General features: G+C 41.5%; 1 protein-coding gene and 1 long non-coding RNA gene across 2 annotated transcripts in view; one reads left to right on the forward strand and one right to left on the reverse strand.

The window, feature by feature from the left end:
• Positions 1-10,434, forward strand: part of LOC134348333 (caspase-8-like) — a 61,863-nt gene extending 51,429 nt beyond the window's left edge. The window contains exons 9-11 of the mRNA XM_063051528.1: positions 4,427-4,541; positions 7,426-7,906; positions 8,927-10,434. Coding sequence (XP_062907598.1) covers positions 4,427-4,541; positions 7,426-7,906; positions 8,927-9,068 — 738 coding nt within the window. The 3' untranslated portion in view covers positions 9,069-10,434. The remainder of the gene's footprint in view (positions 1-4,426; positions 4,542-7,425; positions 7,907-8,926) is intronic.
• Positions 3,614-27,790, reverse strand: LOC134348334 (uncharacterized). The gene is made up of 3 exons (XR_010018395.1): positions 27,702-27,790; positions 6,154-6,243; positions 3,614-4,091 (listed from the first exon to the last, which is right to left on the reverse strand). It is a non-coding gene; the product is annotated as an uncharacterized LOC134348334 (long non-coding RNA).
• Between the last annotated feature and the right edge of the window lies 1 nt (position 27,791).

The following is a 27,791-nucleotide window of genomic DNA, read 5'->3' on the forward strand; positions in this document are numbered from 1 at the left end:
ACAGGACAAGACGTTCACTCAGTCTGAAGTAGAAACCGGGAATGCAAGGGATATTCTGCAGATTGGGTAGCACGTGTAGGAGTGCTGCATTCCTCTGCACAGATGTTAACTCATTTACTCATTATTTCCACCATTCTGTCATTTCATTTTGGATTTCCATTATTTGTAGCTTTTATGCTTTAGAACTAGAATCATGGAGCAACGTAACACAGATCTGGCTCAACTAGCCCATGCCAACCATGTTGTTCATCCTGCTGGTCCCAATTTTCCTGCGTTCTGCGATTATCCCTCCAGACCTCCAACCTTTCATGTACCTAACCAAGTGCTTCTTAAATGATACTTTTGAACTTGCCTCAACCACTTCCTCTGGCAGCCAATTATATATACAGTAATCTTTCCCCTCTTGTTTTAAACCTATGCCCCCTACCTTTGGATTCTCTTCACCTGGGGAAAGGTGTTACTGTTCACCTCTCATAGTTTTTCTTGAAAGTCACCCCTCATTCTCCTACTTTCTATCTAGCTCTACCTGGATTCTATGGGACCTAATCTTCCAGACCTGCCTACCATGTGGGACCTTGTCAAGGGCCTTATTGAAATCCAAACGGACAAGATCCACTGCTCTACCTTCATTTACTCCTTCGGTTACCTCTTCAAAAAACTCTAAAAGATTTGTCAAATATTGATGGTCTATTTTCCTTCTGAAATGCATGGAATGTTCTCCTGGATATTGGGATTCTTCTCATTTGCCTCTGGATCACCAATCAAGCCAACAGTCCGATAGATACAATGGCAAAAGGTAGATGTCCATCAGAAAAGTAATCCGTGTTCTGTGTATGCACTGTGCACATTCAAGTAGTTGAAATTCCAAGAGTACTTCAGACTCACCTGGGCAATCCTGAACATTGGCTTTGGCCAAACTGCACCGGGTTTTTTTTAAGGTTTAGGCAAAAAGCATAGATCATTGGAGAGGATGTACAGTCCGTATCCTGCAAACAGAAGCTACACTTGGGAGGTTTGATACAAGATCAGATTCAGTGTAGATCTCCAAGGTTCACCTTTGTTTTGTGCACATTGTCTGATAATTTTCATTCTTTATAGCTTACGGGAGTATGATTCCGAATACATTCCTCCCTCTTGTGCCTTGGCTAAAGTGGCAAACTACATGGCTAATTGAATGCAACGAAAGGCAGCAAGCACACCATCCTGTTTTGATGAGTAGGTAACAACTAAAAGAAGGAGTTTAGGGTCATTTTTAGTCTTGCTAGCCTAAGTGTGCTGAAAGGAGGAGATTCATTGAAACTTATTGAATACTGAAAGGCCTAGATAGAGTAGAGATGAATAGGATGTTTCCTATAGTGGACCAGAGGGCACAGCCTCAGAATAGAAGGATGTCCCTTTAGAAAAGAGGTAAGAAGGAATACCCTCAGCCAAAGGGTGGTGAGTCTGGAATTCATTGCCACAGACGGCTATGGAGGTCAAGTCATTGGGTATACCTAAAAGTGAAGGTTGATAGGTTCTTGATTAGTAAGGGTATCAAAGGTTACAGGGAGAAGGCAGGAGAATGAATTTGAGAGAGATAACAAATCATCCATGATGGAATGGCAGAGCAGACTCGATGGACCGAGTGGTCCAACTCTGCTCCTGTGTCTTGTGGTCTAAATCATATATAATGTCCAAGGTGTCCAGTGTAGCTCAGTGACAGTACTCTTGCCTGTGACACCAGTTAGATTTAAGTGCAGTTTAGAAATGAACACATGATTTCAGTGTTGTATCAAGGAAGTGCTCTGGAGTCAGGGATGTAATTTTTCAGATAAACTCTCAAATATATTTAAAAGCCCCTGTGGCACTCCGAATAATGTCAATATCCAACATGGTCCTCCCTCAACAAACCTCTCTTCACGAGATTTTGTCTTTATCTCACCGTGATTCATGCAATCTTGCTAATTGTAAAATTGCTGCAGCATTTCAACATTACAAGCATTATATATTTTTAATCCACTGAAAGGAGTTTGAAAATTCCTGAGTTTCAATACTCTAGTTCAATTTAATCAATGATTTTTCAATGTTAAATTCTTTAAATCTATTCCTTTATAAGTTGAGGTCAAAATCATTTATTAGTTCTGTTAACAGCATTCTTGACTAGCTCTGGGTCAATTTATGCAAGGTGTAGAATAAATGTCAGCTCAATTAACACTTAGCAAGAAATACTAGAACATAAATAGCTGCATGAATAAGTCACTTGATCCCTTGTGCCCACCCCCATTCAAAAAAATCTTAACTTACTTATTGAGCCCCTTCTGGCACTTCAAGCCTAGCAATCCCCTGATTTAATCGTAGCCTAATCATAGGACAATTTACAATGACCAATTAACCTACCAACAGGCATGTCTTTGGACTGTGGGCGGAAACTGGAGCACCCAGAGGAAACCCATGCGGTCACAGGGAAATGAACCCCGGTCACTGGTACAGTACTGTAAAGCATTATGCTAACCACTATGCTCCTGTGCCGCCTTGTCTGACCCTGAGATTCCTACTGCTTCAAAGAGACATTATGAAGACCACACTTGGAGAATTGAGAGCTGTTTTGGACCCTTTATCAGAAAGGATATACAGTACTAGCATAGGAGAGAGCCCAGAGGAGGATCACAAGAATGATCCTGAGAATGAAAGGATTTACGTATGAGGAGCGTTTGAGGCTCTGGATCTGTACTTGCTGCGTTTAGAAGAACGAGAGGAGATCTCATTGAACCCTATTATACATTGAAAGGCCTAGATAGAGTAGACCTGGAGAGAATGTTTCCAGTAGTGGCAGAGTCTAGGATTAGAGGGCACAGCCTCAGATTAGGACGTCTTTTAGAACAGGGATGAGGAGGAATTTCTGAATTTGTGGAATTCATTACTACGGACAAGCAGGCTTGTGAAAGCCAAGTCAGTGAGTATATTTAAAGTGAAGGTTGATAAGTACTTCACTGGTAAGGATGTCAAAAGTTACGGGAAGAAGGTAGGAGAATGGAGTTGATAGGGATAGTAAATCAGGCATGAAGGAATGGTGGAGTGGACTCAAGGGCTGAATGCTCTAATTCTTTTCCTATGTCTTGGGGTCTTACCTCACCTCAGCACTGCTTTCCTTCACTGACCTCATATCCTTTAAAATTCAAAAGAATTACCATTCTTTGCCTTAAATATACTTCACGACCCTCTTGAACAGAGAATTCTAAGGAGTAATCACCACTAGATGAAGACATTTCTTATAATATCTGTCTTGAATTGATGATCTCTTGTTTTAAGACTGTGAAGCCTGGCTTTGTACATCCCAGGCAGAAGAAACATAAACACCCATTATGCCCTGTCAAACCCTATAAGAATATTATACATTTCAAAGATATCACCTCATAGTTTCCTAAAGTAATGAGTTACATACTTAATCTGCTAAATCGGTCTTCATACGACAAGCCCTCTACGCTTGCCCCTCAGGAACCTTTGCTGCATTCTTCTGTTACAAGTACATCCATCCTTGCGTAGGGAGACCAGACAGACCTGTACACAAGATTCTAGGTTCAAAGTAATAAAGTTCAAAGTAAATTTATTCTCAAAGTACATATACGTCACCATATACAACCTGAGTTTCGTGTTCTTACGGGCATTCACAGTAAATCCAAGAGACAAAATAGAATCAGTGCAAGACCACACCCAATAGGGCAGACAAACAACCAATGTGCAAAAGACAACAAACTGTGCAAATACAAAAAGAAAGAGAAATAATAATAATAATAAATAAGCAATAAACATCAAAAGCACGAGATGAAGTGTCCTTGAAAGTGAGTCCATAGGTTGTGGAAACAGTTCAGTAATGGGGCAAGTGAAGTTGAATGAATTTACCCCTCTTGTTCAAGAGCCTGATGGTTGAGGGGTAATAATTGCTCCTGAGACTGGTGGTGTGGGTCCTGAGGCTCTGGTACCTTCTTACTGATGTCAGCAGCGACAAGGCAACATGATCTGGGTGTTGGGCATCCCTGATGATGAATGCTGCTTTCCTATGAAAGTGCTCCTATAATAATTGGATATTATTAATATCCAATAATAGGATCTCTCTGGCAAGACAGAAAATGAGAAAATGCCATCAGTATTCAGTCAGTCAAACAGCAACCATGGAAAGAAAAACTACATCATGTTTTGAGTCAGGAAAATATTACCTCTATCTGTTTCCACAAATGCTAACTTGGTGTGCTGAGTGTTTGCAGATTTTCTTGTTTTCATCAATTATTGTTGGTCAATTAAGTTTTTTTTCTTGCCAAATTCACTTGGAATGGGATTCTTTTCATTACTCAATAGATGAATTTAACTTAGATGAGAGGCTAGGTTTGAAAAGGGTAAGGCTGTCATATTGCCTGGATTGTTTTTCATATCGAGTTAATTGTTTCAACAGCCTATTGAAGAATATAAAATGGACAGTACACCACTTGGAATTTGTTTAATATTAAACAATAAAAATTTTGATGGGATAAACTACACGGATAGAAATGGGACAGATTGTGATGCAGGTAAACTTAAAATCATTCTGATTGACCTCTTGCCTATTTGTGGTAGGGACTGCAAGGCTGTAACTAGTGTCATGTTTTTGTGTGAACATGGTTCCTGCAGAGTTAAGCGTATTTTCTAGCATCCTATTTTTATTCAGATTCCTACTCTACTTATATTCTAATTTTAAAATGCACTATGGTGTCTCCTCATTCTTCCTTTCCAAGTTTGTGGACATTTTCACCAATTAACAGTTTACACCCATCATTAGTCCATATCTTCTTAACTTTGTCATCTGCCTGCTCACTGATTTTACACATTTCTGAGTTTTGTGACACCTACAGACATCGGAATTACAGCCGAAGGACATTTCCTTTCTCTGGTTTCTTCTGATCCTTACCCAATTTTGTATCTGTGCACCATTTGAAATCCTCATGTACAAGGTACAAAATGCACAATTTTCATCAATCCTTTCTGCTCCTTAACCAAAAAACCAATGAATCAGCAAAACAAAAGGGTCAGTCATTGACTTCAGGAACCTGTGCAGTGCATATGCTCCTGTCTTTATCCATGGTGCTGAGGTTGAGAGGGTTGAGAGCTTCAAGTTCCTCAGAGTCAACATCACCTGTTCTCCAACCATGTTGACACCATGGCCAAGATGCCAAGATACCCTTCATCAAGACGCCAAAGAAATTTGGCATGACCCCGTCAACCTTTATTAATTATTACTTATTCATCATTAAAAGGATCCTATGGATGCATCATGGCTTGGTATGGCAACTGCTTTGCCTGTGACCACTAGAAACTACTGTGAGTTGTCGACACAGCTCAGCACATCACAGAAACTTGCCTCCTTTCCATGGACTCTGTCTGTACTTCTCGCTGCCTCAATTAAAGAGCCAGCATCATCAATGACTCCACCCACTCCAGTCATTCCCTGTTCTCCCCTCTCCCATCGGGCTGAAGATATATAACAGCCTAAAAGCACATGCCATCAGACTCAAGGACAACTTTTACCCATTGTTGTAAGAGTTCCCTAGTATGACAAGATGGATTTTTGACCTCACTGCCTATCTCATTATGATCTTGCACCTTATTTGTCTACTTGCAGTGTATTTTCTCTGTAGGTGTTTATTCTACAATCTGCTATTGTTTTACCTTTCAATTCACTGTATAGTTATTTTATCTATATGAACAATACATAAGAAAACATTTCACTGTACCTCAGTAAAACAATTCCAATTTCAAATTAGTCTAAAACTATCTGTTAAATAATTAATTCTGACTTTGATTGATTAACCCAGTTTTAAGTGGTGATTAATTTCATCCAGAATAAACAAATTAAACTAAGGACCTTCAAAAATGAATCATTTATGGACTCCCATCTCCCAGAAAACCACTACAAATCTATTTTAGGATATTTCCACTTCTAGTTTACTAATTTTCAGTTTCAGTCTTTTTAGAGAAAACTCATCCCTACCAAATAAATTATCTGTAATGCCTTCCCCATCTTTTATGTTTGTCAATGATATCTAGATGTTTTCAAAAATATTAAAGCAGTTGAATTTCTTTCAAGAAAAATATAAAATCACTAAAAACACTGCTGCAAGTAAAAAATTTTGAAACTTGACTCACCACTCTTGCTTGCAGCTCTAAAGTCACAATTTAAAAACAACAACTTGCCGATCTTCTGCCATGTTGAAGAGCAAGATAAGCAGCAGAAATCTGAAGTAGAGAATGACACAAAGATTAGAATGGCCTTGCACAGGACTTAAATGCCAATTTATGAAGCATTCCAAAGAGGCAAAGGAATAAGTACTAGGGTGTCTTTTGATTCACTGCTGGATTCTATACAGAGTTCATAGTAGATTGTGTCCTAAATTTGTTTTCATGAACATGAGGTTTACAGCTTCCATATTCACATACATCTGGGTCTGATATCCTAGACCTGCATGCATTTATATGAGTAAATGTGGGTAGTTTACCCCAAAATTGCTTGCATTTGTCAAGATGATTCTTCTGTATGTTGTGTTAAAAACAAAGTGGTTTAACTTTTTTCTTTAAAAAGACACTGTATACATTCAGTGGCCTCTCTATTAGGTACAGGAGTGGAACCAGCTCTGGTCTTCTGCTGCTGGAGCCCATCCACTTCAAGGTTTCTCATGTTGTGCAGTCAGAGATGCTCTTCTGCACACCACTATTGTAATGTGTGGTTATTTGAGTTACTATCACCTTCCTGTCAGCTTGAATCAGTCTGGCCATTCTCCTCTGATCTCTCTCATTAACAATTCGTTGTTGCTCATAAAACTGCTGCTCACTGGATAGTTTTGGTTTTTTGCATTTTTCTCTGTAAACCCTAGGGACAGTTGTGCAGGATAATCCCAGAAGGTCAGTAGTTTCTGAGATCCTCAAACCACCCCACCTGGCACCAACAATCATTCCACGGTTAAAGTCACTTAGATCACATTTCTTCCCCATTCTGATGTTTAATCTGAACAATAACTGAACTCCTTGACCATGTCTGCATGCTTTTATGCATTGAGTTGCTGCCACATTATTAGATACTTGCATTAATGAGCAGGTGTACTGGTGTGCCTAATAAAGTGGCCACTGAGTGTATGTACTTCCTGTTAAGAGCCAACACAGATAGCAAATAAATATATTACTCCCGACTTAAAATTATTAACCACTGGAAGTGACGAGAGAATATGAAGAATACCAAGCTAAAAGAGTTAGTGAAGGTCAGAAAGGGAGTAGAAATATTGGGAGTTAAAAACTCCAATTCTCTAATAAAAATTATGAACATAGAACATAGAAATTTACAGCACATTACTGGCCCTTTGGCCATGTAACCTACTCCAGAGACTGCCTAGAATTATGGATGTGTTTTATATTTTTTCTTTACAGAGAGACTGGAAGAAGTGTTTACATGGTTGGGGTTTCGAGTTCACAGGTTCAATAACATGACTGCAGACGAAATGCTGAAAAAATTGGAAGAATATAGTAAATACGATCATGACAAAATGGATTGTTTTGTGTGTTGCATCCTCTCACATGGTGAGAAGGATGTAGTTGTGGGAATTGATGGAGAACATCTTCAGATCACAGACATGAGAAACTTATTTTCAGGCTCTCAGTGCCCCTCACTACTGAAAAAACCCAAGATCTTCATCATTCAAGCTTGTCAAGGCAAAAGTTCGCAAAAAGCTTGCTTCATCGTCAGCAGCAACTCTGACCTAGAAACAGATGCATCTCCACAATCAATCCCTGAAGATAGGGATTTTTTGATTTCAATGTCTACAGTTCCTAATTGTTTTTCATATAGGACAGCTGAAGGGACCTGGTTCATTCAAACTCTGTGTGACTGTTTAAAAGAATATTGCGTCAAGTGAGTATTCCGGTATTATTTTTTCCCCATTGCTTAAGTTATGGACTCGATTTTGAGACTCAATATTATCTGCTTTGGCGAAGAGGCCATTATTAATCTACGAGCTGAAATATTCTGGGTGAAACAAGCTAGGATGAAATGCTTTATTTTTTAATTGAAGCATCTTATCCTAGCTTGGCACAAGGTCGGTCAGCAGCATCCTTTTCATTTGCTGTCAGGCTTGCTGCTTTATTTGACATAAAGCTGGCCAAAAGTTATTTCAGATTCTAGGACTTACAGAGTGCCATGAAGCATTCTTTCCATGAGGATGTTCCCCGACCTGCTGAGTATTTACATTATTCTGATTTTATTTCAGATTTTCAGCACCTACAGCATTTTGCTTTGGATCCATACTTTCTAATTGATTAAAATATAACAATCCATTGGTTCAAAACACAAGCCAGTAGAACATTCACAACTCACAAGTATATTCACTCGCCTTACAACATACACTCAGTGGTACCTCCTCTTAATAAAGTAGCTACTGTGTGTAAGTTTGTGGTCTTCTGCTGTTGTTTAGCCCATTGACGTGTTGTGCATTCAGAGATGCACTTCTGCTCACCACTGTTGTAACATGTGGTTATTTAGTCATTGTTGCTTTTTTGTCAGTCTGGTCTTTCTTTCATTAACGAGGTGTTAATGAAACTCCTGCTCATTGGATTTTTTTTTGGTTTTACACACCATTCTCTGTAAACTATAGAGATTGTATATAAAAATCCCAGGAGATCAGCAGTTGCTGAGAAATTCAAACCACCCTATCTGGCACTAACATTCCATGGTTAAAGTCATATTCAGATCACATTTCTTCCCCATTCTGATGTTTGATCTAAACAACAACTGAATCTCTTGACCATGTCTCCATGCTATTATGCATTGAGTTGGTGCCACATGATTTTCTGTTTAGATATTTGTATTAATGGGTGGGTGTATAGGTGTGCCTAATAAATAACTGAGGTTATTTTGCACTTTTTGTCTTCACAGAAAGTATGACCTGCTTTCAATTTTGACTGAAGTAAATCGAAGAGTGAGCGAGAAACATCCAAATATCAAGCAAATCCCAGAGCCACGATTCACCCTATCCAAGAAGCTTGTAATTTTGCCATCTCTCAGGAAAAACAACTGATTCAACTTGTCTCATAAAAGTATTTTTAATTAAGGCAATAAACAATTAAAAAGTTATAGCTGAATAAAGGATTATCGAAGAATTGTGTGATGCAAAGAATAAACAGTTCACTTTAATGTATCTGTTCAAAGTCAATGGCTTTGAGCAAGTGAGAGATAATTCATAACAGTGCGATTTTTACAAAAGACTGGAGTTTATGAACAAAGTTTGATCAACTACAATATTCCTTTAATTCTATCTGTTGGCATTTCGAAGAGTTCTACCACGGATTTTGGTGAATAGGAATTGGCACTATGAGTACACTGGACACAAAGGTTTTTCGAAGGTTTAAGCTCCAACCTGGGCACGTTTGACTTTTTAAATCATGACAGGCCCTTTTTTTGTTTTCTTTAATAACTGTTCAGTTAAGTTAACATTCATAAGTATATTTTCTCTATGATTGCATGCAGTGTACGGTCTGTTATTTCTTGCCGCCGGGCGATTGCATGGGAGCAGTAAGTTACACAGTATTCACACAAAATGGGGTTCATGTGGGTGAGACATCCCAACCTCACAGGGTTGGCAGGACCCAAGTCATATCTACCCTAGATGTAGAGAGTCTGGGAATCTACTGTCAAGGTGAAGCCACACTCAGGTTGAAGGAACAGCACCTCATATTCCATCTGGGTAGCCTCCAACCTGATGGCATGGACATTGATTTAACTTCCGTTAATGCCCCTCTCCCCTTCTTACCCCATTCCTTATTTATTTTTATTCCCCCCTTTTTTTCCTTCTCTCTCTGTCCCTCTCACAATCACTCCTTGCCTGCTCTCCATCTTCCTCTGGGCTCCCCTCCCTTTCTCCCTAGGCCTCCCGTCCCATGATCCTACCCCTTCCCCAACTCTGTATCCCTTTTGCCAATCAACTTTCCAGCTCTTAGCTTCATCCCTTCCCCTCCTATCTTCTCCTATCATTTCGGATCTCCACTCGCACTCCCAGTTTCAAATCTCTCACGATCTCTTCTTTCAGTTAATCCTGCCGAAGAGTCTCGGCCCGAAACGCCGACTGTACTTCTTTCTATAGATGCTGCCTGGCCTGCTGCGTTCACCAGCATTTTGTGTGTGTTGCTTGAATTTCCAGCATCTGTAGATTTTCTCGTGTTTACGGGGTCTGGGAAAGGTGGTTTTCTCAACGCTGATTCCGGGGGCTGTTAGCGAGGGGCTAACGAGCTCCTCCAGAGATGCCCAATAAAAAAGGGTTTCATTGTGCGGGCTATCATCCCAGATTGAATTCGTTAAATACTGTGTAATTGCTCTACGAATTGATTAAGCGGTTGTGTGTTTAAACCTGTGTTAAACAGTTGTCCGAGAAAGTGATTAAAATACGTGGTTATGTACACAGCTGGGATTAAACGTTGGTGCAATTCCAAAATGATTACCCGAAACTAAAATTTGTGGTCTGAACAAGGTGGATATCCGCAGCCCAGGTGATTTGTTGGTTAGGATTTTAAATAAGTATTACGGAAAGTTGCGATCACGCACCGGCTGGCAAAGATGTCGTTTTAGTTCAGAGTAGAGAAGACATAACGGGAGACGATCTGCTTGTTACCACTGGGGTGCCGGGAGAGGCAGAGAAGAGTTGAGAGTAGGTGAGGGCGGAGACTTTAAAGTCAGGTTGCTCTCGTTTCTGCGAAGTAAGGGGTGGGGAAGGAACGCAATGGAGGAGCACAGTACTCCAAGTGGGGTCTGACCAGGGTTCTATATCGCTGCAACATTACCTCTCGGCTCTTAAACTCAATCCCACGATTGATGAAGGCCAATGCACCGTATGCCTTCTTAACCACAGAGTCAACCTGCGTAGCAGCTTTGAGTGTCCTATGGACTCAGACCCCAAGATCTCTCTGATCCTCCACACTGCCAAGAGTCTTACCATTAATGCTATATTCTGCCATCATATTTGACCTACCAAAATGAACCTCCTCACACTTATCTGGGTTGAACTCCATCTGTCACTTCTCAGCCCAGTTCTGCATCCTATCAATGTCCTTCTGTAAACTCTGACAGCCCTCCACACTATCCACAACACCTCCAACCTTTGTGTCATCAGCAAATTTACTGACCCATCCCTCTACTTCCTCATCCAGGTCATTTATAAGAATCACAAAGAGTAGGGGTCCCAGAACAGATCCCTGAGGCACACCACTGGTCACTGGCCTCCATGCAGAATATGACCTGTCTACAACCACTCTTTGCCTTCTGTGGGCAAGCCAGTTCTGGATCCACAAAGCAATGTCGCCTTGGATCCCATGCTTCCTCACTTTCTCAATAAGCCTTGTATGGGGTACCTTATCAAATGCCTTGCTGAAATCCATATACACTACATCTACGGCTCTACCTTCATCAATGTGTTTAGTCACACCCTCAAAAAAATTCAATCAGGCTCAAAGGCACGACATGCCTTTGACAAAGCCATGCTGACTATTCCTAATCATATTATGGCTCTCCAAATGTTCATTAATCCTGCCTCCCAGGATCTTCTCCATCAATTTACCAACTACTGAAGTAAGACTCACTGGCCTATAATTTCCTGGGCTATCCCTACTCCCTTTCTTGAATAAGGGAACAACATCCGCAACCCTCCAATCCTCTGGAACCTCTCCCATCCCCATTGATGATGTAAAGTTCATTGCTAGAGGCTCAGTAATTTCCTCCCTCACTTCCCACAGTAGCCTGGGGTACATCCCATCCAGTCCCGGTGACTTATCCAACGATGCTTTCCAAAAGCTTCAGCAGATCCTCTTCCTTAATATCTGCATTCTCAAGCTTTTCAGTCCACTGCAGGTCATCCCTACAATCGCCAAGATCCTTTTCCGAAGTGAATACTGAAGCAAAGTATTCATTAAGTACCTCTGCTACTCCAGTTCCATACACACTTTTTGACTGTCATACTTGATTGGTCCTATTCTCTCACATCTTATCCTCTTGCTCTTCACATACTTGTAGAATCTCTCGGGGTTTTCCTTAATCCTGCCCACCAATGCCTGCTTATGGCCCCTTCTGGCTCTCCTAATTTCTTTCTTAAGCTCCTTCCTGCTAGCCTTATAATCTTCTGGATTCCTATCATTACCTAGTTTTTTGAACCTTTTGTAAGCTCTTCTTTTCTTCTTGACTAGATTTACAACAGCCTTTGTACACCATGGATCTTGTATCCTGAACGTACCTACTCAGAACCCCATGTAAATATCCCCTGGACATTTGCCACATTTCTTCCGTATGTTTCCCCGAGAACATCTGTTTCCAATTTATGCTTCCAAATTCATGCCTGATAGCCTCATATTTCCCCTTATTCCAATTAAACATTTCCCTAACTTGTCTGTTCCTATGCCTCTCCAATGCTATGGTAATGGAGATAGAATTGTGATCACTATCTCCAAAATGCTCTCCCACTGAGAGACCTGACACCTGACCAGGTTCACTTCCCAATACCAGAACAAGTACAGCCTCTCCTCTTGTAAGCTTATCTACATATTGTGTCAGGAAACCTTCCTGAACACAGCTAAGAAACTCTACCCCTTCTAAACCCCTTACTCTAGGGAGATGCCAATCAATATATGGGAAATTAAAATCTCCCATCACAACAACCCTGTTATTATTACTCCTTTCCAGAATCTGTCTCCCTATCTGCTCCTTGATGTCCCTGTTACTTTTGGGTGGTCTATATAAAAAACACCCAGTAGAGTTCCCTTCCTATTCCTGACTTCCACCCACAGAGTCTCCATAGACAACCCCTCCATGACTTCCTCCTTTTCTGCAGCTGTGACACTATTGCTGATCAACAGTGCCACACCCCCACCTCTTTTGCCTCCCTCCCTATCCTTTCTGAAACATCTAAAGCCTGGCACTTGAAGTAGCCATTCCTGCCCCTGCACCATCCATGTTTCTGTAATGGCCACAACATCAGAGCTCCAAGTGCTTATTCACACTCTAAGCTCATCCGCTTTATTCGTGATACTTCTTGCATTAAAATAGACACATCTCAAACCATGGGACTGAGTGCGTCCCTTCTCTATCACCTGCCTATCCTCCCTTCCGCACTGTCTCCAAGCTTTCTCTATTTGTGAGCCAACCTCCCTTTCCTCTGTCACTTCAGTTCGATTCCCACCTCCCAGCAAACCTTCCTGCCTGGATATTGGTCCCCCTCAGATTCAAGTGGAACTCGTCCTTTTTGTACAGGTCACACCTGCCCCAGAAGAGGTCCCAATGATCCAGAAATCTGAATCCCTGCCCCTTGCTCCAATCCCTCAGCCACACATTTATCCTCCATCTCATCCTATTCCTATACTCACTGTCACATGGCACAGGCAGTAATCCCGAGATTACTACCTTTGAGGTCCCGCTTCTCAGCTTCTTTCCTAACTCCCTGTAGTCTGCTTTCAGGACCTCCTCCCTTTTCCTACCTACGTCGTTGGTACCAATATGTACCACAACCTGTGGCTGTTCTCTCTCCCACTGCAGGGTATCGTGGATGTGATCAGAAACATCCTGGACCCTGGCACATGGGAGGCAAACTGCCATCTGTGCTTCTTTCCTGTGTGTCCACAGAATTGCCTGTCTGACCCCCTAACTATAGAGTCCCCTGTCACTGCTGCCACCCTCTGTCTTCCTAACTACCCTTTTATCTTCTCTCTTCCTAACCACTCTTTTACTCATTATTAGAACATCTTGGGATTTTCTTTAACCCTACCTGACATAAGTAAATCAGTGTTCATCACACTTCCAAAGAAAGAGCGAGTAACAGAATGTGAGTTACATCGTACAATATGTCTGATGACCCATGTGGCAAACATTATTCTCAGAGTAATCATGATGAGAGCAAGACGCTGTATAAAACCAGAAATCAATAAAGAACAATGCGGCTTTGTGGAAAACACTGGAACCAGAAATGCAATTTTCATGCTACGAATGATCTGTGAATGAGCCATCCAGGTATAAAAAGACATCTAACTATGTTTCATTGACTATACAAAAGTTTTTGACACTGTCAGACAGCAAGATCTTCTGGAAATGCTTCAAGATCTTGACATAGATGGGAAAGATATACGTTTCTTAAGAAACTTATACTGGAACCAGACAGCATCCATCAGAATAGAAGGAGAAGTGAGTGAGTATGTGAATATCATGAGAGGAGTCAGGCAAGGTTGTGTCTTTTCACCAGACTTATTCAACCTGTATAGTGAAAATATCTTGAGAAGTATCAAAGATATCAAAGGATTCATAATTGGAGGCCATAATATAAATAACATCAGATCTGCTGATGACATCGTACTAATAGCTGACTCAGAAACAAAACTTCAAGAGCTATTCACTATAGTGGCAGCAGAAAGTAATCGCAGAGGCCTCTCAATCAACACCAAGAAGACAGAAAGCATGGTCATCTCCAGAAAGACAAACATCCCACAATGTGTGATCAAGATCGGAAATACAAACATCAAACAAGTCAACAAATTCAAATATCTTGGCAGCCTAATAACAAGTAACGGCAGGTGCGACACAGACATCAAATACAGAATAGCAATGGCGAAAGAAGCTTTCCAAAAAATGAAGACCATATTAACAGACAGAAAGATGAGCACGTACACTAAAAACAGAATACTGCAGTGCTACATTTATTCTATCCTGACTTATGGAAGTCAATGCTGGACCATTTCTCCAGCAATGGAAGAGAGACTAGAAGCAGCTGAATTATGGTTCTACAGGAGAATGTTAAATATATCATGGACCACACACACATCAAATGAAGAAGTTCTCAGAAGAGCCCAAGCAGTTCGATCACTCATACCAACAATAAGAGAAAGACAACTCAGATTCCTAGGACACAACATGCGGAAAGATGAACTAGAAAAATTCATACTCTCTGGAAAGATTGAGGGGAGCAAACCTAGAGGAAGACCTCGGCTTACGTACATCAAAAACATAGCCAGGTAGCTACACATCGAGGAAATGGAAGTCATCCAAAAAACAAAAGATAGATCTATATGGAAAACCATGGCCACCAAAGTCCGCGTCGGCTATGGTACCCAGACAGACAGACAGACTCTATCTTTGGTTTCCTGATTTCCCTCTTCAGTGTATTCTTATTTTTTTTACTGTCGTCAAGGGATTCACTCATCTCTGCCCTTTTAAACCTAATGTAGGCTTTCTTCTATTTCGTGAGCAGAGCCTCATCGTCTCGTTAGCCTGGGTTCTCTAAACTTGGCAGGTTTGCCCTTAATCCTGATAGGAACATGCTGCCCCTGGGCTTTTGATATCACTTTTAAAAGCTTCCCTTAAAACTTGTCAGCTGTTCCTTTCCCTTCTGCCAGGTTCACCTATTTGACCTCTGCTGAATCCTACCCAATTCAGAAGAAGGCTGCACCAGCAAACAACGCTACCCCAAGTGATATTATTCAGGTGGTCTATGAAACTGTTTCTTTCACTTCTTTTATGTTTCCTTTTCCTTTTAAATGTGGGTCTGGTACTTTTGGACCCTGTGGTCTATAAGTTTGATGGCGTGTTTTCAGGTGATTGAACAATCAGGCACTTTGCTGTCTCCGAGAAGGCTCCAAGAGGTGAGCCACCTCCAGGCCATGAGGCTCAGATACCATGATCGATTCCATTTCTCACCGATCTCGCTAATTAAAGTGTTGAGGAAAATTGAAAACATCGAGGTGAGCTTGTGTTCAGTGGCGTCTATCAGCCTCTCACTTGCTTCTGCCAGAGGAAGGTGTCTGCCTGTGAACATTGCTCCCAAGGGAAGGCCCCCGCGTTTGGATGACCTCTGTATCCTTGATGCTGTCGGAGGATGGTGCCAGATTAAGGTTTAATCGACATGGTCTGTGGATTGGACTGTAGTTCACATTATGAGGTGTTATTCTGGTTTATGGTCACTGCTCTTTCTGTTGCTGTTTTTGAGCCGCTTTGAATAATGAACACTGAGCTGAACTGAATATAGACCCTTCAATTTTGTCTTTTATATTCCGTGTTTTCACTCGTTCTTTCATGTTGCCGTGTTTTTGCTTGTGTTTCCTTTGAGTTTGCTGTTGATATTCTTCACATTTAGTCAGATCCGTGGCTTTTTGCTCAATGTCTGAAAAAGTAGACTGCATAGCTTGAATATATCCATGCAAGGATTCATAGAGTGCACAAACTGTGTTCAAGTCTTGGCCAGAAGATTGCAAAGAAGCACTGGTCATTTGAAAATGCTGTAATACTTGATCCCACAATATGACCATTATTCCTGTTTCCAACTTCGTCATGGTTGAAAGTAGTCCACGAGCCTGCTGTCAACACTCTGCCTTCTGATCATTGTTATTTGAAATGTCATCCAAGACTTGTTTTATTGCAGAAAAGCTGTGTAAGAATGCTTTTGTTGCATCTGCACGAGCTGACCACCTGGTATCTGACATTCTTTTCACAATGGGCAAATGAGCACCACCATCAGATAATGCAGCAGAAAGGAGATCCCACCAATAAGTAGAAGCAGAAAAGAATGTGTACAGGCTTTCTACAAATTGCAAGAAAATTAATGCTTGACATCATTCAGCAGCACATTTTCCAACCAAATTTAGTGAATGTGCAAAACATGGAATGTAATCCGCAAACTCATTCAGCTCTTTAATTCGTGCTTGTAAGCCACTGTACTTGCCACTCATGTTGCTGGCATTGTCATAACTTTGACCATGGCAGTCTTTTATATCAATGTCATTTTCCTTTAAAAAGTCAAGTAAACTTTGAGCGAGCTGTTCAGCACCATGACCTTCCATATCCAAAAACTTCACAAATCTTTCAACTGGTCCAGATGGCAAAACATAGCACACAGTCAAAGTCAGCTGGTCTACATTAGATATATCTGGAGTAGAATCCAATGAAACAGAATAATACTTGTATTTCTTCACTTCACTGATAATGTGATCCAGTATGCTGGATCCAATCAGATTGATGAATTCCTCACACGTTGTTTTAGATAGGTATGATTCATGTCCCCTTCCTTGGTTTGCATGAGCATTTATACCACGACACAGCAAGGAGCCAACAGACACCTGCACACACATACTGCACCATGCAGCAAGCAGCTCCCCCGACATGAAAACAACAGCGTTGCCAGATTGTCGTTGTTGTGGCGTGGATGAAATCACAGAGTGTTGCGTTACTGGTAGGTACAAGGCAATTTCTTTATTCAACAAAACAAGGTTACAGCAGGCAGAGACCCCTGGCAGAACAGGTCTAACCGCCTTGTAATTGAGGCTTGATATTTATTTGCTAAACACAAAGGACAGTACATAGTTACAAGTACAGACAATTCTTTGAAGTTTTCACATCTTTTGATTAAATTCATTCTACTGGCGCCAGTATGCCTAAGCTGGCATTCATGGCCTTTAGGAATGCAAGTTAAAATCCACAATACATTATTTGGTATGTTATGTGCTAACATAGAGGACAATTCATATCCAAAAAGCATAGATATAGTGTCTTCGCAACTACCTGTAAACTTAGCATTCTTGTCTCAGAGGCGCCACACCAGAGATACATTGTTACAAATGAAACTGGGTTCACAGCTTTTAGGAAATGCATTGTTATGAACTCAACCAACAGTACTTTATCAAAGAACAGAAGACTGATGGCTGAAGTCATTTATTTAAGTGTAAATGAATTGTCAACTCAAAACTCGCTCTAACAGTCGTGAGAATACGGTGAGAAGGTGCCGATTTCACCAGACTGCAGCTTGCAAGCATTTAGTGTGGGCGGGGCCCTCGAAAATGCGGGACCCATAGCACATGCTGCTTTCACTACTAGGTTTATCTGGCCCTGACTCTAGGTCTTCTTCTTCGGCTGTCCATCGATTTCGATGTTGACTATGCTGGGAGTTCAGTCTCTGCAGGCACGTTTATGGGCCACAAGACCAGCATTGGATCGGCACCATCTCCCACATCGGTTGCAGTTGTGATCTGACTGGTCTAGCACCGAATGTCTGCGTTCATGACCTGCTTCATATTTCTTCCGCCTTTTCTCTTCGATAGCTGGAATTGACTTCTTGACAATGCGGTGCCAACTTTCTCTGTCCAAAGCATCTTTCTCCCAGGTGTTGACATCCATATCGGTGTTCTTCATATGGCATTTGAGCACGTCTTTGTAGTGCAGTTTTTGACCACCGTGCTTCCTCTTTCCTTCACGTAGCTCGCCCGAGAAAACAGCTTCGGGTAAACAATCATCGCTCATTCTTCTGACATGACCAGTCCAACGCAACTGAGGAGCTGTAATGAGCGATTCTACACTGACTGTCCCAGCACGTTTGGGCACCTCCACATCTGGTACCCTCTCTTGCCACTGGATGTGTAATATTTGGCGTAAATGCCTGTGCTGTATCTTGGTCAATTTCTTGATGTGCTTCTGATACAGTGTTTCAGCTGAATAAAGCAGAGATGGTAAAACAGCTGTGTTATACACTTTGACCTTGGTTGCCATTTTAATGTCATGGCGAGACCAAAGTCGCTTCTGCAAAGCACCAAAGACTTTTGTAGCTGATTGAATTCTCCTCTCAACTTCCAGATCTGATGAGTTGGTGTTGGTCACAGTGCTTCCTAAGTATGTGAAAGGGTCAGAACATTTCAGCGCTACTCCATTGACTGATATGACTGGTGGTTGGGCCTCACTGGGACTACACAGAGGAGGAGGCTGGTACAGAAGTTCGGTTTTGGAGACATTGATTCTTAGGCCAAAAAGAGTGGCAGCAAACGAGAAGCGTTCTACAATTTCTCCAAGTAAGTCCTTGTCAGTCCCCTGTACAGTTGTATCATAACTTCCCTGCTCTTAAATTCAATCCCTCTAGCAATGAGGGTGAACATTCCATTTGCCGCCTTGATTAACTGCTACATTTGAAAAACAACTTTTTTACAATTCATACACAAGCACTCCCAAGTCTCCCTGCACAACAGCATATGGTAATCTTTCACAATTTAAATAATAATCTGGTCTTCTATATTCCTTCCAAAGTGGATGACCTTGCATTTACTAACATTGTACTCCATCTGCCCATCCACTTAACTTATCTATATCTCTCTGCAGACTTTCCACATCCTCTGCACAATTTGCTTTGCCATTCATTTTAATGTCATCACCAAACTTGGATACACTATGCTTGACCCCCTCTTCCAAATTGTTCATGTATATCAAGAAAAGTTGCACGCCCAGCACCAGTCCCTGTGGTATTCCACTCACCACTAACTGCCAACCAGAAAAACATCAATTTATCTCATTCCTCTGCCTTCTATTAGTTAACTAATCCTTTATCCATGTTAATACATTAACCTCCTCTCTACGCATCCTTATATTATGGATAAATCTTTCATGTAGCATCTTATCAAATACAGTCTAGAAATCCAAATACACAACATCCACCCATTCCCATCCATCCACTACACTCACTATATTCTCAAAGAACTCGAATAAGTTTGCCAAACAGGACCTGCCCTTCATAAACCCATCTTGTGTCTGCCTGGTGGAATCACATCTCTCTAGATGTCTTCCTTCATGATAGTTTTAAGCAATTTCCTGACTACAGATGTTGCTAACTGGCCGATAGTTATCTGCCTTTTGCCAACATTCTATTTTTTCTAACAGTGGTGTGACACTTGTCGTCTTCAATTCATCAGGACTTTCCCAGAATCCAGAAAATTTTGGTAAATTATCACAAATGCATGTACTCGAACTTCTGCCATTTCTTTCAGTACCCTGGGATGAATCCCATCAGGGCCAGGAACATGTCTACCTTTAGGCCCAATTGTTTACCTCTTCAGTGACATCAGTTGTATCAAATTACTTGCCTTCCATCGCATCCATAAAATCTGTCTTTAGCTTGTTAGACATGCCTTCCACTGTGAAGACTGATACAAAATAATTGTTCAAGGCCTCGACCATTTCCACATTACCCCAATATTAACTCCCCCTTCTCATCTAGCAAGGGACCTATACTCACTTTCGCCTCCATTTCCATTTTATATAATCATAAAAGTGTTTATTTTCTAGTTTACTTTCATAATTTATATTCCCTCTGCTTATTGCTTGCTTACAGATGGCCGGTCTCAACCTGAAACATCGACTGTTTATTTATTGCCACAGATGCTGGCTGAACTGCTGAGCCCTCCAGCATTTTATATGTGCTAGTGGTTCTCAGTCGTTTTTTTAAAGTTTTTCCCCTTCTTCCAGTTTCCCACATACTCTTGGCGACTTTGCCTGTGTGAGCTTTTAGTCTAAGGCCTTCCTTTATTTCCTTTTGTTGAGCACCATGAAAAATCTCTTTGAAAGTCTTCCACTGTTCCTCAACCATCCTACTATATAGTTTGTGTTCCCAGTCTCGCTAGCTAGTTCCTCCCTCCTCTCTTTGTAGTCTCCCTTGTTTAGGCACAATACACTGGTTTTCAAACTATTACACCCCCCAATCATAATCATAATCTAATCACTCTTTCCAAAATGGTCCCTAACTACAAGATCATTATTTTTACCTGTCTTCTTGCTCAGTACCAAACCTAGATAGCTTTTTCCCTCGTAGCTTTAGTAACATGCTGTTAAAGAAATGTATCATAGTGCATTCTACGAAGTGTTCCTCAAGGCTACCTTGACCATCTTAATTTTTTCTGTAGCACTTTGCGATGTACAAATTCAGTACTATGTTTCCATATAACAGAAATTATTATTTTTAATAATTAGATTAGATTATGAGGACACGCAGTCCTCTTTTATTGTCATTTAGTAATGCATGCATTAAGAAATGATACAATATTTCTCCGGTGTGATATCACAGAAACACAGGACAGACCAAGACTGAACAACTAACAAAAACCACATAATTATAACATATAGTTACAACAGTGCAAACAATACCATAACTTGATGAAGAACAGGCCACGGGCGCAGTAAAAAAAAAGTTCAAAATAATTATTTTTATTATTTAGTGATACGACATGGTAGCAGACCCCTCTGGCCCAACAAGACTGTGCTGCCCAGCTGCACCTATGTGATCAATAAACCAACTAACCCATATGTCTTTGGGATGTAGGAGAAAGCCAGAGCACCCAGAGGAAAGCCACGCAGTCACGGGGAGAACGTACAAACTCCCTACCGACAGCAGCGAAATTGAAACTGGGCGGCTGGTGTTGTAATAGCATTGTGCTACCGTGCCATCCACAATGTAATCACAATCACAATTAAATGATTAGTGTAAAGTATACTTGAATGCTTCTACAGCAATACACACATACATCCTCAGGCCTCTTCTGATGCTGATGACGAAAGGTGACATTGAACACTAATTTTGGGCTGTGGGGAACATAGAGAAGGGCAAAGAAGAATGGAGACACCCATCGTTCCCAGTCCCTCCCCTGCTGTCAGACTATCACTCTAAAACTATACTTGGACTATGAATATCAGTGACCACGTACAGCATTATACACTGTGGCCACTTTATTAGCTATAGGAGTGTACCTAATAAAGTGACATCAGGAATGGACCGGTGTGGTCTTTGGCAGCTGCTGCTGTTTCCACATCAAGGTTCAATGTATTGTGCGTTCAGAGAGGCTCTCTGTTGTAACGGGCAGTTATTTCGGTAATTGTCACCTTTCCGTCAGCTTGAGCCAGCCCAGCCATTCTCCTCTGAACTCACATTAACAAGGCATTTTCAGCCTCAGAACTGCCGCTCATTGGATGTTTTTCGTTTTCGCACCATTCTCCCTCTTGAGACTGTTGTGCGTGAAAATCCCAGGAGATTAGCAGTTGCTGAGATACTCAAAACATGTCTTCTGGCACCAACAATCATTCCATGATCAAAATAACTTAGATCACATTTCTTCCCCATTCTAATGTTTGGTCTGAACACCAACTGAACCTATTGACCATGTCTACATTATTTCATGCATTGAATTGCTGCCACATGATTGGCTGATTAGATATTTGCATTAACGAGTAAGTGTACAGATGAACCTAATAAAATCACCACTAAGTGTCTGTTAATATAAGCTTGCTATCTCTTGTCTAACTTGAAAGAGAAGAAACACATTAAAAAACACATGAGCTGCATTGTTGTGAACCCTATCTTCCTGCCACCCATCATGTCCATCATCCTGGTCTTGCTTCTTCTGAATGCAGACCAAGAGATTACTTGGCCTTTCACATCTAAACACTTGTGAAAACCTAGACAAAGCAGCTCTCTGTCCAGTAAAGAACTCAGACAGAAGTTCGTACAGGTACATGAATAAGATAGAGGGAGATGGGCCAGATGCAGGCAAATGGGACTAGATTAGATGGGAATGTTTGTATATAGTTAATGGTAGGTCCCTTAACAGCATTGAGGTACAGAGAGATCTTGGTGTCCAGATCGATAGTTTACTGAATTTGGCTAAGCAAGAATCAGAATCAGGTTTAATATCACTGTCATATGTCATGAATTAACTATACAGTGGCAGTACAATAAAACACATGATAAATAAAGAGGAAAAAAGTGAATTACAGTGTTTATGTGTGTGTGTGTATATACATATATACACACACACACACACACACCCACGATGGAGCTAATGGTACAAGTTTCTGCAAATTACTTTGATCTTGTGTGCCGTAGCCCCCTCCCCCCAAACCCCATACCAGACAGTGATGCACCCAGTCAGAATACTCTCCATGGTACATTTGTAGAAGTGTTTGATTGTTTTAGTTGACAAATCAAATCTCCTCAAACTCCTAATGACAGAGCCACTGTCCTGCCTTCTTTTTAGTTGCATCAATATGTTGCGTCCAGATTAGGTCCTTAGAGATATTGACAACTAGGAATTTGAAGCTGCTCACTCTCTCCACTTCTGATCCCTCTATGAGGATTGGTTTGTGTTCCCTTGTCTTATCCTTCCTGAAATCCACAATCAGCTCTTTGGTCTTGCTGATGTTGAGCGCAAGGTTGCTGCTGTGACACCACTCAAATAACTGATATATTTTGCTCCTGTACGCCCTTTCGTCACCATCTGAAATTCTGCCAACAGTGGTTGTATCAGCAGCAAATTTATAGTTGGCGTTTGAGCTATGCCTAGCTACACAATCATGGGTGTAGAGCGGGTAGAGCAGTGGGCTAAGCACACACCCCTGTGGTGTGCCAGTGTTGATCGTCAGTGAGGTGTAGATGTTACTTCCAATCTGCACGGATTGTGGTCTTCGGGTAGGAAGTCCAGGATCCAGTGTAGAGGGAGGAACAGAGGCCTAGATTCTGTAGCTTTTCGATCAAGACTGTAGGAATGATGGAGTTAAATGCTGAGCTATAGTCAATAAACAGCATCCTGACATAGGTATTTGCATTGTCCAGGTGATCCAAAGCTGTTGAGATTGCATCTCTGGTAGACCTATTGTGGTGGTAGGCAAACTGCAGTGGGTCCAGGTCCTTCCTGAGACGTGTGTTGATTCCAGCCATGGCCAGCCTCTCAAACACTTCACCACCGTAGGTGTAAGTGCTGCTGGATGATAGTCACTAAGGCAGCTCATGCTGCTCTTCTTGGGCACTGGTATAATTGTTGCCCTTTTGAAGCAGCTGGGAACTTCTGACCATAGCAATGAGAAATTGGAGATGTTTTTGAATACCCCCACCAGTTGGTTGGCAGAGCCCTAATATGTATTCCATCGGGGCATGTCACCATGCAAGGGTTCACCCTCTTGAAAGACAGCCTGGCGTCAGCCTCTGAGATAGAGCTCACAATGCACCGAATGCTGCAGGGATCCTCATAGATGTGGGTTTATTCTCCCTTTCAAGTTGAACATAAAAGGCATTGAGTTTGTCTGGTAGGTTGTAAAGAGGTTAAGGCTGTAAAGATGTATGGCATGCTTGCCAGGGTGCTGAATACAAGAGTAAGGAAGTCATGCTGGAGTTCCATAAAACTTCAGTCACTCCTCACTTGGAGTATTGTGTGCAGTTCTGTTCAGCCTATTGGAGGAAGGATGCGGAGACTGTGGAGAGGATGCTGAAAAGGTCCATCAGGATGCTGCCTGAAATAGAGGAACGAAGCTAAAAAATGAAAGTTTGGGCAAACTTGGATTGTTCTTCCTGGAGCTGAGGCTGAGGGGAGACTTGATAGAGGTTTTAAAAAAAGTATGACAGGCATAGATAGGGTAGACGGTCAGTATCTTTTCCGTAGGGTGAAAATGTCAAGCACCAGAGACATACTTTTAAGGCTAGAAGGGCAAAGTTTAAAGGCGACATGAAGCAAATTTCTTTGTGTGTACGTACCTGGAATGGGTTACCAGAGATAGTGGTGGAAGCAGGCAGTTTGGTGGAGTTTAAGAGGTTTTTAGATCTACACATGGACATGAAGGGAATGGAGGGATAGGGATAATACACAGGAGGACGACATTTAATATACACCGCCTAGCCAGTGCTATAATTTTCTGTGTTCTAAATAATCTTAATTTTTCTGAGGGGAGGCTCGACTTGCAAATTAGTAAGTTACTCTTGATGGTTATGGTAACAAAGAAAGATTGAAGACACCAGTGAGGTCCAAGTACTGGCAGAGCCTAGTTGTCCAGTAGCCTGTTTCTGTGCATATGTAGCATCTAATCCTGCATATATTCTCCAAAAAGGAGGCTGATTTTAGGCATGTGGTCAATCAGAGTTAACTGCGGTAACAATATTCAGAGACAACTCCCTGACTTTAACTGTTGTCTTGGCGAGGGATAGGAGCAGATAGTATAGGAAAGTATTTAATTGTGGAAAGACAAATTGTCACGCTATTAGACAGGAACTGAGGAGCATAAATTTGTAACAGATGTACTTAAGGAAATGCACAACAGAAATATGGACATTACTTAGGAAGTACTTGTATGGGGTTCTGGGTATTGAGGCAGTTGAAGGAACCATGGTTGACAAGAGATGAGGAACATGTAATCAAGAGGAAGGAAGAAGCTTACTTAAGGTTTAGGAAGCAAGGATTAAACAGGGCTCTAGAGTTACAAGGTAGCCAGGAAGGAGCTGAAGAATGGATACAGGAGAGCTAGAAGGGGGATGAGAAGACCTTGGCAAGTAGGATTAAGGAAAAGCCCAAGGCGTTCCATGCATACATGAAAAACAGAAGGATGGCCACAGTGAGTTTAAGACTGATCACGGTTAGTGAAGGGAATGTGCCCAGAGTCAAAGGAGGTAGGAGAGGTCCTTAATGAATACTTTGCTTCAGTACCCATCCAAAAGAGAGACATTTATGAGAACAGTGTAAACAGGCTGATATGCTGAGACATGTCAATGTTAAGAAAGAGGATATGCTGGAACTTTTGAAAAACATTAGCATAGCTAAGTCCCCAGTGCTAGATGGGATATACCCCAGGTTACTATGGAAACAAGGGAAGAGATTGCTTTGACTTTGGCAATGATATTTGCGTTCTTACTGGCTACAGTAGTAGCAGATGATTGGAAGGTGACAAATATTATTCCTTTGTTCAAAAAAAGGGAGTAAGGATAAACCTGGAATTATAGAACAGTGGGAGACAAATTTATTGGACAGAATTCTTAGAGACAGGATTTACGAGTATTTGGAGAAGCATATCTGATTAGGGATAGTCAGCATAGCTTTGTAAGAGGAAGGTCATACCTCACAAGTCTGATTGAATTCTTTGAGGGTGTGATAAAACACATTGGTGAAGGTAGAGCAGTGGATGGTGATGTATATGGATTTTAGTAAGGTGTTTGATAAGGTTCCTTCATGACTGGCCCATTCTGAAAGTCAGAAGGCATGGCAACCAGGGAAACCTGGCTGTGTTGATACAAAATTGGCTTGGTCATAGAAGGCAGAAGGTGGTACAGATGGAGAGCAATCCGCCTGGAGGTTGTGACCAGTGCTGTTCTAGAGGCATCTGTTCAGGGACCCCTGCTCTCTCTGATTTTTATAAATGACTTGGATACAAAAGTGGAAGGGTTAGTAAGTTTGCAGATGACATGAAGATTGGTGGAGTTGTGGATAGTGCAGAGGGTTGTTGTGAGTTGTATCGGAACATTGACAGGATGAAGAGCTGTGCTGAGAAGTGGCAGACAGAGTTCAACCTGGGAAAGTGTGAAGTGATTCACTTTGGAAGGTCGAATTTGAATCAGAATTAATATCACCAGCATATGCTGTGAAATTTGTTACGGCAGAATACAGGGTTAATGGCAGGATGCTTAGCAGTGTGGAGGAACAGAGGGATCTTGGGATCCACGTCCACAGATCCCTCGAAGTTGCTGCACAAGTTGATAGGGTTGCTAAGAAGGTGTACGGTGTGGTGGCCTTCATTAGTCAGAAGATTGAGTCAAGGTAATATTGTAGCTCTATAAAACCCTGATTAGCCCACATTTGGAATATTGTGTTCAGTTCTGGTCACCTTATTATAGGAAGAATATGGAATCTTTAGAGAGGGTGCAAAGAAGATTGACCAGGATTCTGCCTGGACTAAAGGACATGTTTTATGAAGATAAGTTGTGTAAAGTAGGGCTTTTCTCTTTGGAGCAAAGGAGTGACTTGATAGAGGTGTAGAAAACGTAAAAGGTATACAGAGAGACTTTTTTCCCCCCAGAGCAGAAATGGGTAACACAAGGGAGCATAATTTTAAGGTAATTGGTGGAAAGTATAAGGGGGCGGGGATGTCAGAGGTAAGACCTTGACAGAATAGTAGGTGCATGGAACATCCTGCCAGGATGGTGGTAGAAGCAGATACATTAGGTGCATTTAAGAAATTCTTAGAAGGGAACAAGGATAGGAAAATTGAGGGTTATATGGAAGGATTAGATTGATCTTAGAGTAGGTTAAAAGGCTGACAATAAGGCAAAGGAGTAGAATTAACCTATTCAACCAGTAGAGTTTACTCCACCATTTGATCATGGCTGTTTAATAGTCCCTCTCAAAGCCATTCTCCTGCCTTCTCCCCATAACTTTTGATGTCCTTACAAATCAAGAAGCTATCAATCTCTGCTTATATATATATATCTCCAATAGCTTGGCCTCCACAACAGTCTAAGGCAGTGAATTCTAGATTCACCACTCTCTGGGTAAAGAAATTCCTCTGTTCTCAAGGGACGTCCTTCTGTTTTGAGGCTGTGCCCTGCTGTCCACGACTCCCACTATTGGAAGCACCTTCTCCACATACACTCTATCCAGGCCTTTCAATGCTCTATATGTGATTTTCCCCCCACCCCTCATTCTTCCACATTCCAGAACTATCAATCTCTTCCAATAAATTGGCCCTTTCATTACCAAGTTTATTCTTGTAAATCTCCTCTGGAGCCTCTCCAACGCCAGCACATCCTTTCTTAAATTTGCATTACTAAAGGCGAACTTGCAGGTGAATTTAAGCAATTAGAAGAGAAAATGGCATTTTACCCTTATTATAAAAGGGTTTGCGTACAAATAATGTTTTTCTGCAATTATTAATAACCTTAACGAGGCTACATCGGGTGTATTGTGTGTATATATTCCTGTCTAAAACATTCTTAAAGTCCGTAAAGAACACAGCAGGCTGTATGCAGCCCACAAAAGGAAGGAAAACGCTGGGCCGTCACACAGCAGAGCGGCTGCGGCTCTACACTAGGCTTCGTGTCCTGAGGCTGCTCACTGACCACGGCAGGAAACGAGATTACCTAACGCAGAGCGAGTCCGTATTTCCACGCAGCGCCTGTAACATCGAGATAAAGTCTGCAAGATTGCTCCATCCCGCCGCCACCAGAACA

This window comes from Mobula hypostoma, chromosome 6 (genome assembly GCF_963921235.1).
Source record: "Mobula hypostoma chromosome 6, sMobHyp1.1, whole genome shotgun sequence".
Lineage (NCBI taxonomy): Eukaryota > Metazoa > Chordata > Chondrichthyes > Myliobatiformes > Myliobatidae > Mobula > Mobula hypostoma.